A 15,681-nucleotide genomic window follows, 5' to 3' on the forward strand; every position below is an offset into this window, starting at 1 on the left:
TCTTCCTTAATTTCTCAATGCTTTGTTCTGTTGCGCTCTCTCTCTGTTAATATGCTCCATAGGAAGCAGGAGTACAAGTTTTTGCACAGAGCATTTATCTCCCCCCAGCGAGCTTACAGAGCGGGCTTTGCAAGGGATGCAGGTTGCCCTAGATGTTCCCTAGCGCCTGCCACCCTGGGGCATATGTTTTGGGCTTGCCCCGTAACTCAGATTTTTTGGCAGCGGGTATGGACTTTTCTGTTATCTTTTATCCCTTCGTTGCCTCCATGTCTTTCCATTTCAGCTCTTTTTTATGGGGGTGGGGCCTTCTCCGGCATCCTTGAGGGGCAGAGGTTGTTTGTCTTTAAGGCTCTTCTCTTGGCAAAGCGAGCCATTTTGGTCTATTGGCGTCTGTCGCGTGCTCCCTCCTTCTCTTTGTGGCATAAGTCTCTTTACGACCTGGCTCTATTGGAGCGGAGGGCGGCAGGGACGCGTGCTGAGTGCCTGTGGACCCGGTTTCAGGAGATCTGGGAGGGGTTTTGGCTTTCGCTTCCCCATCGGGAACGTAGCTTGTTGCTCAATAGTTAGTGGGTTCCTTTTTACTTTTCTTTGATTTTCTTCCTTCCTGGTACTATAGCATCACTTTCACTTTTATTAGGTTTATTACCCTGAGACCTGAGATACACTATATTGCATGGGTTGGGTGGGTAGGGGTGGGTAGGGAGGGGGTTGGGTTCCTGGTTTTCCCTGCCGCTCTGGGATGGGTCCCCTTGGGTTTTTTTTTCTTCTCTTTTCTTTTCGTGGGGGGGGTGGGGTGGGGATTGGGAGTTCTCTTTTGCTAAAAAAAAAATTTTAGTATTGAGCTTATTTCTCTTTTTTGCTAGTTTTATGCTTGGCTCTCTATCTCTTATTCCTTGCCATTATGGTAGGGGTGACTGCGTATACCCTGTGGTTGTGTGTATTATTTTGTAGAGCCTTGTATATTGTTACCTTGCTCAATAAAGAAATATTATATAAAAAAAAAAAATGATGGGCTGTTATCGCAGATGTTCTGGTAGCGAATTAAAAAAAGCGAGCCATTCTCCAAAAAATGTTCATGCAAATGAAGTTGGCAGAGAGTACTGAAGACTCTAAATTTGCATGTTTAATCTCTCCGGCTGCCAACCAACACCCCCCTCCCCCCACAGTGGGAAAGATGCCTACTCTCTCCTGCTGCTGCACAACACCCCCCTGCAGCGGGAGAGATGCCCACTCTCCCGCTGCCCCAAAACACCCCCCCTGCAGTGGGAGAGATAACCATTCTCTCCTGCTGCCAAGCGAACCCCCCTCCTAGCAGCGGGAGAGATGCCCACTCTCTCCCACTACCAAGAGACCCCTCCAGAAGTGGGAGAGATGCCCATTCTCTCCCGCTGCATCACAACACCCCTCCCTGCACCTGACCCCTCTCCCCTGTACCTTTAATTAGATGGCTGACCAGAGGGATGCACCAGGGAGTGGCCTGGGCCAATCAGAGCCTCAGACCCCCTCCCTGGATGCACCGGGAAGGGACCTAAGGCTCTGATTAGCCTGGTCACTCCATAGGAGGGGCCTTAGGCGTCCAAGCCAATCAGAGCCTCAGGTCCCTCCCCAGTGCTTCTGGGGAAGGGTCTGAAGCTCTAATTGGCCCAGGCCCCTTCCTGGTGCATCCCTGTAACTTCATCGAGTGCCCCCTAGGCTTTGTAATTTTTGACGAAGTGAAAAATCGATCCACTTGTACCCATTCTACTCCACTCAGGATTTTGTAGACTTCAATCATATCTCCCCTCAGCTGTCTCTTTTCCAAAATGAAGAGCCCTAACCATTTTAGTCTTTCCTCATACGAGAGGAGTTTAATCCCCTTTACCATCTTGGTTGCTCTTCTTTGAACCTTTTCTAGTGCCGCTATATCTTTCTTGAGATAAGGAACCCAGAATTGAACGCAATACTCCAGATGAGGTCGAACCATAAAGTGATACAGGTGCATTATAACATTCTTAGTCTTGTTAACCATCCCTTTTTTAATAATTCCTAGCATCCTGTTTGCTTTTTTGGCCGCCGCCACACATTGAGCGGAAGGTTTCATCGTATTGTCTACGATGATACTCAGATCCTTTTCTTGGGTGCTAATCCCCAAGGTGGACCCTAGCATCCGGTAACTGTGATTCAGGTTATTCTTCCCAATGTGCATCACTTTGTATTTGTCCACATTATATTTCATCTGCCATTTGGACGCCCAGTCTTCCAATTTCCTAAGGCCTGCCTGCAATTTTTCACAATCCACATACGTTTTAACAACTTTGAACAGTTTAGTGTCATCTGCAAACTTAAATCACCTCATTCGTTGTTCCACCTTTCATGACTATGCAAGAATATATCTCCATAACCTCCCATTAGTAGTGTCTCAAACTTTAGCTCACACATTTCATCATCCACCATCTGCAGTCATTCTCTTTTTTTCAATTTAATTTCTGTCAGAGCTAAAAATCCAAGTTTGCAAAGATAAGAAGATCCAAACGGTAGCAAAACCTTGAATGCTTTGTTGCTCAAGTTAGGATAACTACTGCATAAAAAATGAAACTAAAATTAGTTATCAAGGACCAATCTCATCAAAAGAATGATGCTTGACTGGGCAACTGTATCCTTGCGCACACAGATGCTCATAACACTGACAGATTATTGCATATGCGACATACATGTCATCTATTCTAGTGTATACTTATGAAGTGAATTTTTTAAAATAAAGTAAAATTCTGTAATCTCTTGTGGCACACCCAGAATCTCTTCAGGGCACGCCACTGTGCCCTGGAACACAGTTTGAGAGACACTGCACTAGCAGGTCCTCCCCGCCCCTCTCACAGGCATTTGAATCCCAGGACTCTGCCCCACCCACACCTGCATTGAATTACAGAAAGAAACATGAAGAGGACATGCAGTTTACTACCTCCCACCCTCCCCCTTAAGATGAAGTATTACAATTTAAACCACTCCCCTCAAACCTTTCCAACAATATTTTGTATTCATATCCCCCATTCTCCTATATTTCTTGTCAACAATAATAATTAATAAATATGTGGCTGTAGAAAGAAAACTCTCATGAGATGATGATTCTGGTTCTACTCTGAATTATAAGCTAAGGAGAGGCCTCAAAGACAAGAGAAACACATACAGCAATAGGAGTTGTGAGGATGTCAGGTAATCAGCCGAGGGTGGCATATTTATCAATAAAGTGACTTTTTTGAACCATTCACCCCTGGCTGATTACTTGACATCTCTGGTTCTACTCTCCCATCGTATCTCCTCTATGTACAAAACCAAAGTCTAAGCGCTTAGTTCATAAATAACATACCAAAATCTCTTGCATACTGTCTTCTCATGGGGAACTACCCAATGTTATTGCTGACTACTTGAAATGTCTCCTTCCATATGACTGTGCTATTTCAAGTGGTATTTTGTCAATAATTTTGCCTCGTTGTTCGCATATCCTTTGACTCCCATAGAGCTTATAGAGCTACCTCTCTAGTGCAGATCCTTTATGTTTTCTTGATGATACCTGTTTGGGTTGACCTTAGCTAAGTTAGAGAGAAAATTATTAAAAAAAAAAAAGCAAAGCCAGACAAAAAAAAACCTAAAGGAAAAGTACTACTTTCTACGTGTAAAAACCATTATAGAGCCTTTAGAAGTGACACTCAAAATGGAAAAAGCTTTCACATCGAGTAGTAATTTCTGCTGCTAGCTTCCTCATTGGCTCAATGTATACTATACTTCATATAGAAACAGCTTCATATGTATTTCATATCTCATATTTCATATAAATTCAATTTGAAAATTAAGTTAGAAAAACTTATCTTGAGCTGTAGCAGTAAACGGCCCATTGTTTCTATGAAGAATTCAGCATTGGAAGCATTGGAACTGTTGGCTGTATGCAAATAGCTTTCTGCAGGCTAAGGTTAAGGAAATGAGACTGTTACAACTTACTCAAGATCTTTTTATACCATATGGAGCAATTTTGATATCTTTGGATATTGTTTCAGTATATATACACTACTATGATTCTGTAGGAAGCTTCGTTACAAATAGTATAATCAGTGTTATATTTTAGAATGGATCCTCAGCATATTTCCACACAGCTTCTTATGGAATTGATTTGTTTAGTAATTCAAAATAATTATTTTTTCTTTCAAAAACAGGGGGTGGCCATAAGAGCTTCTTTGGCCCCCTCTATAGCCACCTTATTTTGAGGAAGCTTATATTTATCCATCACAATATTTTTCATCTGTATTATTTTTAGATGATTTTTTTTCATTTGGATAGAAACAGAACATAAATTACAACAATTTTTTCAATGGTTAAACTCAATAAACAGTCAATTTCAGTTTACAACTACTAACAATGAGCAATGGATTGATTTTTTAGATGTATACTTTGTCATCAGCATAGATTGTTTTCGACAGTATACCAAAGGTCGGTGGCAAGGAATTAATATTCATGTTTCTATCCTGAGAATCTGAAACAAAATTTACCTATAGGTAATTTCTTCACATTAAGCAATTTGCTCCTCTTTGGATGATTAAGTACCATGCAAGATTAATGTCAGAAAGGTTTTTGCAACAAGGCAAGACAGAGACTGTAGTCAGAAGAGCTTATTTACGAGAAAGATATGTTAATCGTGATCTTCTGTTCCAGTATCGGACAAAGATAAAGAACAGAATAGTGGCTGTTCTTCCTTTTTCTAATAATTCTTCTAAATTAAGAGCTATAATTTGCAAACATTGGTCCATCTTAACCATCTATGATGAGTTTACAATCCCCCCAATTTTTTGCATATCGTAGGGGGAAAACAATTGGTGAAGTATTAACCTACAGAAGTTTGGATTATTTTTCAATTTATACTCTGCTGGCAGGTCATGTGAAATGAGATACCTGCCAGTGGTAAGAATCTACCACTGAAGGAGTAGTTTGGGAGGTTCCATTGGGCAACTGGATTATTTATTCAAGTACCAATTTCAATTTATGCATCTAAATGCATCATCTATCTATGTTATAATCAGCCCTTGTGAAAAACTGTATATTAGCAGATTGATGCACTCTATTAGAACTCATCTCACTGAACATAAGTCTCAACTGAAAAACAAAGCACCTTTGGCACCATCTGTGTCTCATTGGGAGCAAGTAGGGCATTCGTTTCAAGATTTCAAATGACGGGTTTTGGAAGAGATTACTGTTGAATGAGAGGGTGAAGATATAGAGTCTCTTCTACATTATAAAGAGCAGCGCTGGATTTTTGAATTGTAGATTTTGAAGCCAAGAGGATTAAATGGAGAATTAGACTGGATGTCTCTGACCTAAAGTATCTATGAGCGAATGCCATGTTTTTGATGAGGTCAGCATGGATGCATGTGGGAGGGTTTTTTATTTGCAACTTATCACACCATGTCGCCATATTGCAGAAGCTGTTTCAAACATGAAGTTGAGTGCTTAAGAATAGTAAGTGCTTTAAATTTAATGAATTATTTAATGCCTGTGATTGAGCAGACTTTGGGAACTGATACTATATTCTTTTCAGATAATTTTGCTCTGATGCAGATTGTGGGACATGCATAGCGATAGTTCACTACTACAGCTCAAGTTAAGTTTTTCAAATTGAATTTATATGAGATATGAAATACATACGAAGCTGTTTCTATAGAAAGTATACATTGAACTGATGCGGAAGCTAGCAGCAGAAATTACAACTCAAAAGCTTATTTTTGTCTGGCTATATTTTGAGGTTGAATGAGATTACTAGCCAGATTAGAAATTGGTGACCAAGTTTAAGGGATTTATAGAGAGAAAATGTTGACAGATAAAGACCATATGGCCTATCCAGTCTGCCCATCCATACTATCACTAACCCTTGCTCTCCTTTCTATATCTAATATTTTGCACCTTAGAGTTGCCAAAAATTCTCTCAGCTTTCTTCTCAGTGTGGATAGTGCTAGATCCATGAATATTTCTAATTTATTGGTCTCTCAAGTCAGAATGCCCATGGATTTCAGTTTCTCTGGTTATTTTCTCTTTTAATGCCAAAGTACGGTATCAGATGTCTATATAACAGGGCAGGCTTTTTCTAGGAGGATCCAGAGCCCTGTGTTAATCAATTTTAATTATTCATACCTTCCATTGGTTCCTCAGTTACTTGCAAGATAGTGCAGGATATTTTCAGAACCAACTCAGGGCAGTCTGTTTCTGGAATTCTCTTAATCTAAGGTTCTATTATTTAAATCTGTTTTCCAAATCCTCCATTTTATCTAACTATAGGGTCTATTGTTCCAAGCTGCAAGTTCCTTCCTCCCATGAAGCTCAGCTTCCTTCATTTGTCTATCAACACCTCCAATATCATCTCTAAGTTCAAAGAGCTTGTCTATAACTTCTCCCTTTATCACCTTGAATAACTTTTTGAGGCCATAGAACCATTCTTTGATTTCAATTCTCAGATCCTCGTTATCAGCTTCTCTGCGTTCAGGGCTTTCCTCACCAGTGTTATATTCTCCTGAACAGGCTTTGCATGACACCTGCCCCAGTACTGCCATATTGTTTAAATCATTGTACACTGAACCGCTACCCACTTAGGCAAAATCTTTCAGATCCACTGGGGGAGTTTTCTTCACGGTCATCCCAAAGACTATTTCAGAGAAGGTTGCGATGGGGCAAGGATATTGGACTTGACAGCAAAGTTGTTTATCTGTATTATGGGTTTCTGAGATCAACAGTTTACCACTCAGATTGCACGCCCTCCGAATGTGCCATTTCCCTGATGTAACTTACTTAAATGAGAATGGAGAACAGCTAGAAGGACTGCTAGTCACCTATGGTGATAAGAACCTCAGTTACAACAGAGTACCTTGGTTTCTTTGCCAGTACATCTCCTTATGTACGCAAATACACTGATGGCCTTTAGATCATCCGAACTCATGGCTATAGAGTCCCTTTCCCGTTTATTGGTTAACAGTTCTTGCCCCCAGGTAATTTTCTCCTTTTTTGGCATTGAAGCAGTGTCCCAACCCTTGACTTCCAAGAAGAATGTCTGTCTATAGTCACTGTGGTAAATCCAAAACTGCAAAAGTCACATACCAGCAGCCTTTTCGTATTTGTTTGTATTCTCAAACAATTTTTGTTCATGACTAAGTGTAAAAGAAATACAAGAAAAAAAGTGCCAGGCTTAAAGTGTATATAAGGTTTTTTAATCAAAAATAATAATAATAATAATAAAAAAAAAAACTTGTGAAGGAATGAAAAGGAATCTCACCAAAATACACAATTTATACAAAAGCAGAAGAGAGATGTGAAATTATTACTGGAGGGATACTGCCACCACATTACAAGCTGGGCTAGGTGAATGTCTGGGAATGTACATTGTTACTCACAGAGATGGGGGCAAGAGGGACCTAAATTAAACCTCAGGTTGGTGTTTTATTTTTTTCGAGAAGTATGAATTTTGTTTTGCCTGGGTTCAGTTAGTGTCAACAATATCCATCTCATGTGGGGATAGACTGATCCTGTCTTAGTTTTATTCCTTCCGCTGTCCCCAAACTAACTGCATGCTGATACTTGTAATTCCAGCTTTGCTTTATAGAAAATTGGAACAAAGTCCACAGATGCAATAGGGAGTAAAACCATGATTATCATAGCTGAGGCAACTGTCTCTCTTCAGCAACTAAGGATCAGTGACAGAGAATAAAAATCTTAATCACCACCATGCTGCATTTTCAAAAATATCCTTCCTCATAATCACCTTTGCTAGCCTCCTCCCCCAACCCCCGTGTGCCTGTCCTATAGCAAATGCTCTTGTTTGCAAATTATATTAAATTAAAGTAGAACCACAGGGAGTAGCAACATTAGTGATGATATTGCACAGCATAACTTTTTGATCGGTTTATCACGGAAGGTTGCTTGCGATATCACCTTCCTCTGGAAAGCTGGGGGAAGGAGAGAAAAGAATATCAGAAACACAGCCAATGACATCACACATCTTTAAAAAAAACCTTAAGAATGATGTCATTAATACAAGACAAAGTTATCTGAAAGACCGAGGATGAATGCAATGTCTAAGTTCTTTTCAAAACTGAAAACATGATTTTATAACTTGGAGGGAGCCAGGACTGAACTTTGGATTAAAATAGCCAAAAGTGGCCAACCCAGGTCCCAAGTACCTAGCTAGATTCCAAGTAATAAAACACTTTCTCAGGCAGTTCTTAAATGAAGAGTCAGGTAGCAGCTTCTGTGGTTTCCAGTAATGGAAAAGGGAAATAGCAGACCCAGTATGCAGACAGGTGTGGAGCAGGATGTCCTCCTCTGCTGAAATCAAGCATATACAAATACCACCACACACACACCCTCCCTCAGCGCTAGGGTTACTCTCCTGCAACAGAAAGAAATCCAGAAATAAAGGGTAGAGCCTCTGGGGCAACTTCTCCCCCACCTCAAACTTCTAGCTAGAAGAGTAACAAATTTTGTAAAGCACAACAGCACCCCCCCTCCAACACTTGATTTCAGTAAGTTGTTGAAATACAGATGAATAAAGCGGCAAAAGGGGACTAAAGTCTCTCTTTCATTGCATCTCAGCACAAGCTTTACCTTTCATTTTTAAAACTCTCCATTCTTATAAATAAGTCCTTCCTTGAAAACTTTAAAAAAAAAAAGTACAAAAAACCTCAGGTCCTTAGACCACAATCACATCTTCTGTATGCTGCCGCAGAGCTGGCTGGGATGGCTGTGCAGTGGTGACAGGCTCATGGGCTCCTCCTCCTCCTCCTCCTCCTCCTCCCCTACTTGAGGTCGCCCTCCCTGCACAGAGTAGGTGAGCATGGAGCCCTGGGTCCTCTGCCTGCCGAAAGCATTCCTCCGTGTGGATGTAATGTAGTGCCATCTCGCTGTAGGCCTCCAGCACGCGTTGCTTCTCGGCTGCACCAAACTCAATGGAGTGGGGATGCACCTGCAGGATATGTCTTTTGATAGTGCTTATCTTCAGGGTGGCTAGAGTGCCGCCACACACCATGCAGATCAGCCCATGGCGACGGCAATCATAATCCATCATGTAGTCCCCACGCCAACGGAGCTGATAGTTACGGCGCTGGCCCCGGTAAGGGACTGGGGCAGAAGCAGCTGGAGCTTCAGGCTCCTGCAGGACTGGTAGTTGAGAGGGCGGTGGTGGAGGCAGAGGTGGAGGGCTCTTCTGCTTCCAGGAGACTTCAGAGACTGGCTGCAAGGTGCCTTGGGAATCCACTGGATAGGGTGAAAGAAAAGGGTGAGGAGAAATTAGTTAGAGAGGAGGCTCCATATTACATGTTATGTGGATACAATGATATAGACCTAGGAATAAGTTGTTTTATCAGTCTATGCTTGAGTTACAAAAATTACCTCTCTACCTCACCTCCATTATCAAACTATTACATTGTATCTATTTTATAAGGGTAACAAAGGCACCTATGCCTTTTATAGAACAGCCTACCCAAAAGTTCCAAAAAGAATAACTTTGTGTACATATGTGCTAATATAAAATCAAAACTTATGTATATATTTTTTAAAAAAAAAAAAAGGGCCTAAATGCCAATTCCACCCCTGATCTGTTCATTCTCTGGAATGCCTACATATATATTACATAAAAGTCAATACTGTTTCCCAAGTGTTTGCTTTTATGCAACTATACCATGGATATTTTTTATAAACACTTCCCTGAATGTGTAAAATGCCATTCCATGTGTTCAAGTCACTTAAAAATTACCCCAATATTTTTAATTTGTCTGGTAAAAAAGAAAAAGTCACCATGACAACTTCCGGTTAAGCCATGGAGCTGTTAAGACGTGGGTCACATTGGCTCTGGAGGATCCCGCAGTGATTTACCTGCAATTTAAGCATAACCCCTATTATTTTGTCCATGCATGTTCACCGAGGCTCTGGGAAGTGTGCGGCTTTCATACGTGTAATATTTGCAGCTAGATAGCGACCAAATTCACATGCAAGGATCGAGAGAAGCGGAATGCCTTGTATCCTAAGATGATGAATGCAGCAGCGCCGGTCTCTCCTGCTCCGAGTTTGCCTAGTTCCACATGGGTAGCGGAGGACACTACCGAGATCCAGGCAGCGTTGGAACACACGGTGGGCAAACAACTTCAACAAATCCTAGATAAACTGGGTGATATGGACCAGCAGTTCACTGAGATTACTAAAGATCTGCAGGAAGTCCAACAAGTTGGATCAGTAGAAGACTCAGTCCACATTCTCACCACAGATTCCCAAACTAAGGCCTCACATCTCATTGATTTGCAGGCCAAAGTAGAAGACCTGGAAAACCGGTCATGCCGGAATAACTTGAGGCTGGTGGGTCTCCCAGAATCCATACCTGCTCACACACTATCTACTTTCTTAGAGACTTGGACAGTGGATGCTTTACAACTTACTTCGTTGCCGGGCCTATTCCACATAGAAAGAGCATACAGACTGGGCAAGCAGCGTGTTGCATCTGAACGGCCCAGGATTGTTATATTTAAGTATTAAATTATGCACATAAAGTGGCTATCCTGCAGGCACTTAGAGTGGGAAATTCTCTGCAATATGCAAATAAGCCTGTGTTATGCTTCCAAGATTACTCAATAAAAGTGCAACAAGCTCAGAGGGCTTTTTCGCCATTGTGTTCTCAAATGTTCTGGGATAAAGTCCGCTTCAACCTCATGTATCCTGCTCACTTGAAAATCATGCATGGAGGAGCCACTCACTACTTTGAGGATGTGACGACAGCAAGTTATTTTCTGCAGTCCCTGCAAAAACCTTGACTTTAATTTCTTAGACCTGACTTTTGATTTTGGATACATGGGTATGATAAGCTTGCTTTTTGTCCGTATATCCACTGGCTGCAAGATGGGGTACTGCCTTCTGGTTTCCAGTGACTGACCCTGGTTTTTTGATTGATGGTGGATGATCGTTACATTGTGAGAGCCGTGGATGGAGTTGCTGTCAAAATTTACTTCACTGTCTTTAAGAGGTGATATTTCCCCTTTTATATCCTATGCACTTGGGGAGCTCCTTTGCTGTAGGGATGCTCTTTGTGACATCACCTCAGCTCCCAAGGTCTGGAGTGTTTTATGACTGTATTGAACTACTTTTGAGAAGTTATATATTTGGCTTTCTTCTCTCTCCTCTTTCCTTGTTGCTTATGTGGAGGGAGTACACAGTGTAGGACTTTTACATTTTGACTTTGGGAAGATCTGCCCCTAACAACCCGGGAGCAGGATTTTTTTCATCATGTGGCAGATCTATTACAGGTTTATGGAGATATTCCATTGGTGCTGGGTGGCGATTTCAATGAGGTGGCAGATCCTTCTTGGGACAGATCTAAAGGGGTGGAGGTAGGGAAGTCTCATAAGCCTTGCACGGGTATCTCAATCCTTTGTGACTCTCCAGATCTGGTGGATGCTTGGAGAGCCCTGCATCCCCTGGAGAAGGATTACACATATTTGTCCAGGGCACATGCAACTATGTCTCTCTCGTTCTTTATTTTCTGCGCTTTCTGACTCTAGAATTGACCCCCCTGAGATCTCCGATCATGCCTGGGTAGCAGTGGAATGGCGGTTGGCTCCTGTATCCGGCTTGACTCGTAGATGGAGATTCCCCAGCTACCTCTATAAAGATAGCAAATTTCACACTAATCTGTTAACCCAATGGAGAGCTTTCCGTGAGACAAACGGTATGCACTTTGATGATCCGACGCTGGCCTGGGAAACGGCTAAGGCGGTACTTTGGGGAGAAATAATTTCTTATGTTAACTTTTGGCGTAAGACCCGCTAGCGAGAATTGTTGCGTTTGAAGCGTCTGGTTTCCTCTTTATGATGGCGGTATGGTCACACTCAGGTGTTGTCTGATAAGGCTCAGTTATTGGAGGCTCAATGCGCGCGAAATACTCTTTTATACCAACAGGCTCAGAAATCCATGGAACATTATATATTTCTCTTCTTTCACTTTGCTAATAAAGGCAGCAAACTCTTGGCTAAATTGGTTAAGCAACAGCAGGGCAGTACACATATTGTCACATTGTTGGATGAGAGAAATAGCGTTGTGAACTCAGATACTGCTATTAATAAGGTTCTTAGTTCTTTCTATGAAAAACTATATTCTCAAACTCATGACCCTTTATTGGCCGGTGAGATGTATCTTTCAAGTCATGCTCTCCCGGCTCTTTCAGCTTCGTGTAGGGATAAACTGGATGCCCCCTTCTCAGCTGATGAGAATGAACGGGCTATTCAAACTAGCTCATTGGGGAAGTCACCGGGTCCCGTTGGGTTGCGCAGTGAATTTGATAAGATCTTGGATGCCGAGGTAGCCCCGCTTTTGGCTGCTACATTTAATGCAGCTGTAGAGAAACTCCTTAGACATTTAAATGTAGCGCAAATTATTGTTTTGTTGGAGCCGGGCAAGGAACCAAATAAACATGAATCCTATAGAACGATTTCCCTGATGAATTTTGAGGTGAAACTTTTTGTGAAAATTTTGGCTAATCGCTTGGCCACAGAACTTCCTGGTCTTATCTCAGAACAGCAAATGGGCTTTGTGAAGGGCCGCTCTGTTGCAAAGAACAGGTGCTGCATTCTGGCGGCTCTAGAAAGAGCGGCCCAGGACCAACTCCCTTCTCTGGTGGTCAGTTTTGATGCCGAGAAGGCCTTTGACAAGGTGGATTTGGGTTTCTTATTTGATGTTCTAAGGTCCTTTGGCCTGGAACCTTGGTTCATCCAAGCGATCGCTACCCTCTATAAAGATCCGCAGGCGCAGGTATGGACGAATGATGTCCTTTCAGATGTATTCCCGATTTCCAGAGGTACACGCCAGGGGTGCCCCCTATCACCCTTGTTATTTATACTGACCTTGGATCCTCCTATTTGAAAAATCCAGGACAATCCAGAGATACAGGGGATGGTAGTGGGAGCCCATCACTTTAAAGTTGTGGCCTTTGCAGACGATATATTGGTCTATTTGACTGAGCCCAAGGTCTCACTGCCTATTCTCTTGGACAGTTTCTGGGAATATGAAGACTTTTCGGGCTTCTGGCTTTTCCTGAGCCTCTGTGAGAAGACTGGGGAACGACGTTCCGGCTGCATTGGGCACACACTTTTTTTCACTATTTAGGCATCCAGTTACCTGTTGATATTAAATCCTTATAACGCTTGAATGTAGTTAAACTGTTGACCGACACTAAGATACTCTTGAGATGCTGGCAGAACCTTCCTCTCTCATTGATGGGGTGCTTACACTTGTTTCGCATGATCATTTTCCCTAAGTGGCTCTATCTTCTGCAGACGATGTCGCTATTCCTGCTTAAAAAGGATACCAAGCGTCTCCATAGGCTAGTTATTTCCTTTTGTGGGGAGGGGGGGCAGGAAAGGCAATATGAATAGTGTATTTTTGCAGGTTCCTGGTCCTGGTCCAATGTTCAATTGTACAATCTTGCCTGCCTCCGACATTTGAGAGACTGGTTTTTGGATAGCTTTCAGTTTACAGATGTGGCCTTGGAAAAGGACTACTTCTTTCCCTGGAATTTGGGGCGGGTAGCTGTTTGGTCTTGCCACTCCGGCACGCTTGGAGACAACTGTTATCTTTCCTGGCCATTCTCTTTATAGTACAGCCTTTTTGCCACTGGTAGGTAATGCGGACTTTAGGCCTGGACAGGATAATGTAGTATTTAAACACTGGGCCAGAAAGGGGCTTTGTTGTTTGGGACAGTTAGTTACTACAGAGGGTACTATCTGCTCTTTTCCGGCTCTCCAGGTGTCCTGGTCTTTGAGTATGACCGATCATTTTGTTTATCAGCAGGCTGTGGGGTAATTTTGTATGCCGAATCTAGATTGTAAGAACCAATACCTGGACTCATGCTGTTTTGCCTGTATTGTATCAGTTAGGATTTAGTTCACTGTTAATGTATAAAATCTTGTATTAGTAGCCTGTGTGCTTGACTTGTTTGTTTGAATAAATCGTTAAAAAAAAAAAAAAATCACCATACAATCTAAGCCAGTAGCTGCATCCATATTAGAGAGAAATTATATTGGCATCCTTCACAGATAGAAGGTGTACTGCAGACACAATCATCATTTAAAATCTATCCAAAGTCTTGAATAAAGGCAGTGATATCCTTGCTTTCTAAACATACTGAAAGAATAAACATATCCCTGTGATGAGGGCTGGGATAACGATAAACAATTGGATATGGGTGGGGAGTCGGGAGTGGCAGGGGTTCAGGGGATCAACAAGGCTGGCACCAGGAGGGAGTGGGCATCCCTCCTGCTGCGGACTGTGTGTGTGTGTGTGGGGGGGGTGTTCAAGTTTATTAACATTTTGATTAAACGCAAATCAAGACTTTTAAGCGTTTTACAATTTGTATTAAAAAGGGGGGGGGGGAATGATAAACAAATAAATACATACCCACTGAACAATTCTTGACCAATGTAAAACAATAGGAAAGTTGGGAGAACTACAAATTAAAAGTAAAGAATATATAAAAGGTAAACCACAATAGGGAAGCTAGGGAATAAGGATTATTGAACAACTCAGGCCATATCCAAGTCTGTTTAACAGATATAAGAACATAAGAATTGCCGCTGCTGGGTCAGACCAGTGGTCCATCGTGCCCAGCAGTCCGCTCATGCGGCAGCCCTCTGGTTAAAGACCAGCGCCCTGAGACTAGCCCTACCTGTGTATGTTCCAGTTCAGCAGGAACTTGTCTTTGTCTTGAAGGGTGTTCTCCCCTATGATAGACTCCAGAAGAGCATTCCAGTTTTCTACCATTCTCTGGGTGAAGAAGAGCTTCCTTATGTTCGTACGGAATCTATCCCCTTTTCAATTTTAGAGAGTGCCCTCTCGTTCTTCCTACCTTGGAGAGGGTGAACAACCTGTCCTTATCTACCAAGTCTATTCCCTTCAGTACCTTGAATGTTTCGAGCATGTCCCCTCTCAATCTCCTTTGTTCGAGAGAGAAGAGGCCCAGTTTCTCTAATCTTTCGCTGTACGGCAACTCCTCCAGCCCTTTAACCATCTTAGTCGTTCTTCTCTGGACCCTTTCGAGTAGTACTGTGTCCTTCTTCATGTACGGCGACCAGTGCTGGACGCAGTACTCCAGGTGATGGCGCACCATAGCCCAGTACAGCGGCATAATAACCTTCTCCGATCTGTTCGTGATCCCCTTCTTTATCATTCCTAGCATTCTGTTCGCCCTTTTTGCCGCCGCAACCGCACATTGAGTGAACGGCTTCATCGACTTGTCGATCAGAAATCCCAAGTCTCTTTCCTGGGAGGTCTCTCCAAGTACCGCCCTGGACATCCTGTATTTGTGCATGAGATTTTTGTTACCTACATGCATCACTTTATATTTAACCACATTGAACCTCATCTGCTATGTTGATGCCCATTCCTCAAGCCTGATTATGTCACATTGCAGATCATCACAATCCCCCTGTGTCTTCATTACTCTGAATAACTTTGTATCGTCCGCAAATTTAATCACCTCACTCGTCGTACCAATGTCCAGATTGTTTATAAAGATGTTGAAGAGGAGTCACGTGATGTCATGAGCGAGTGAGGACGTCTCCTCGTTCGCTCCGGGGCAGCCCTGCCGAATCGCGCCAAATTGCTGACACCCTGCCGACCCGATCATTGTGAGAGACTCCT

The 15,681-nt window shown here is 42.4% G+C and overlaps 1 protein-coding gene across 2 annotated transcripts in view; it reads right to left on the minus strand.

Moving 5' to 3' along the window:
- Positions 1-7,240: 7,240 nt before the first annotated feature.
- LOC117365209 (uncharacterized protein C11orf95-like) overlaps positions 7,241-15,681 on the minus strand; it is a 51,356-nt gene continuing 42,915 nt past the window's right edge. For both annotated transcript variants that reach the window (XM_033955307.1, XM_033955306.1), the window contains one exon: positions 7,241-9,258. In XM_033955307.1, the coding sequence (XP_033811198.1) occupies positions 8,696-9,258 (563 nt within the window). In that variant the 3' untranslated portion in view covers positions 7,241-8,695. The remainder of the gene's footprint in view (positions 9,259-15,681) is intronic.

The sequence above is a fragment of the Geotrypetes seraphini genome, chromosome 8 (genome assembly GCF_902459505.1).
Source record: "Geotrypetes seraphini chromosome 8, aGeoSer1.1, whole genome shotgun sequence".
Lineage (NCBI taxonomy): Eukaryota > Metazoa > Chordata > Amphibia > Gymnophiona > Dermophiidae > Geotrypetes > Geotrypetes seraphini.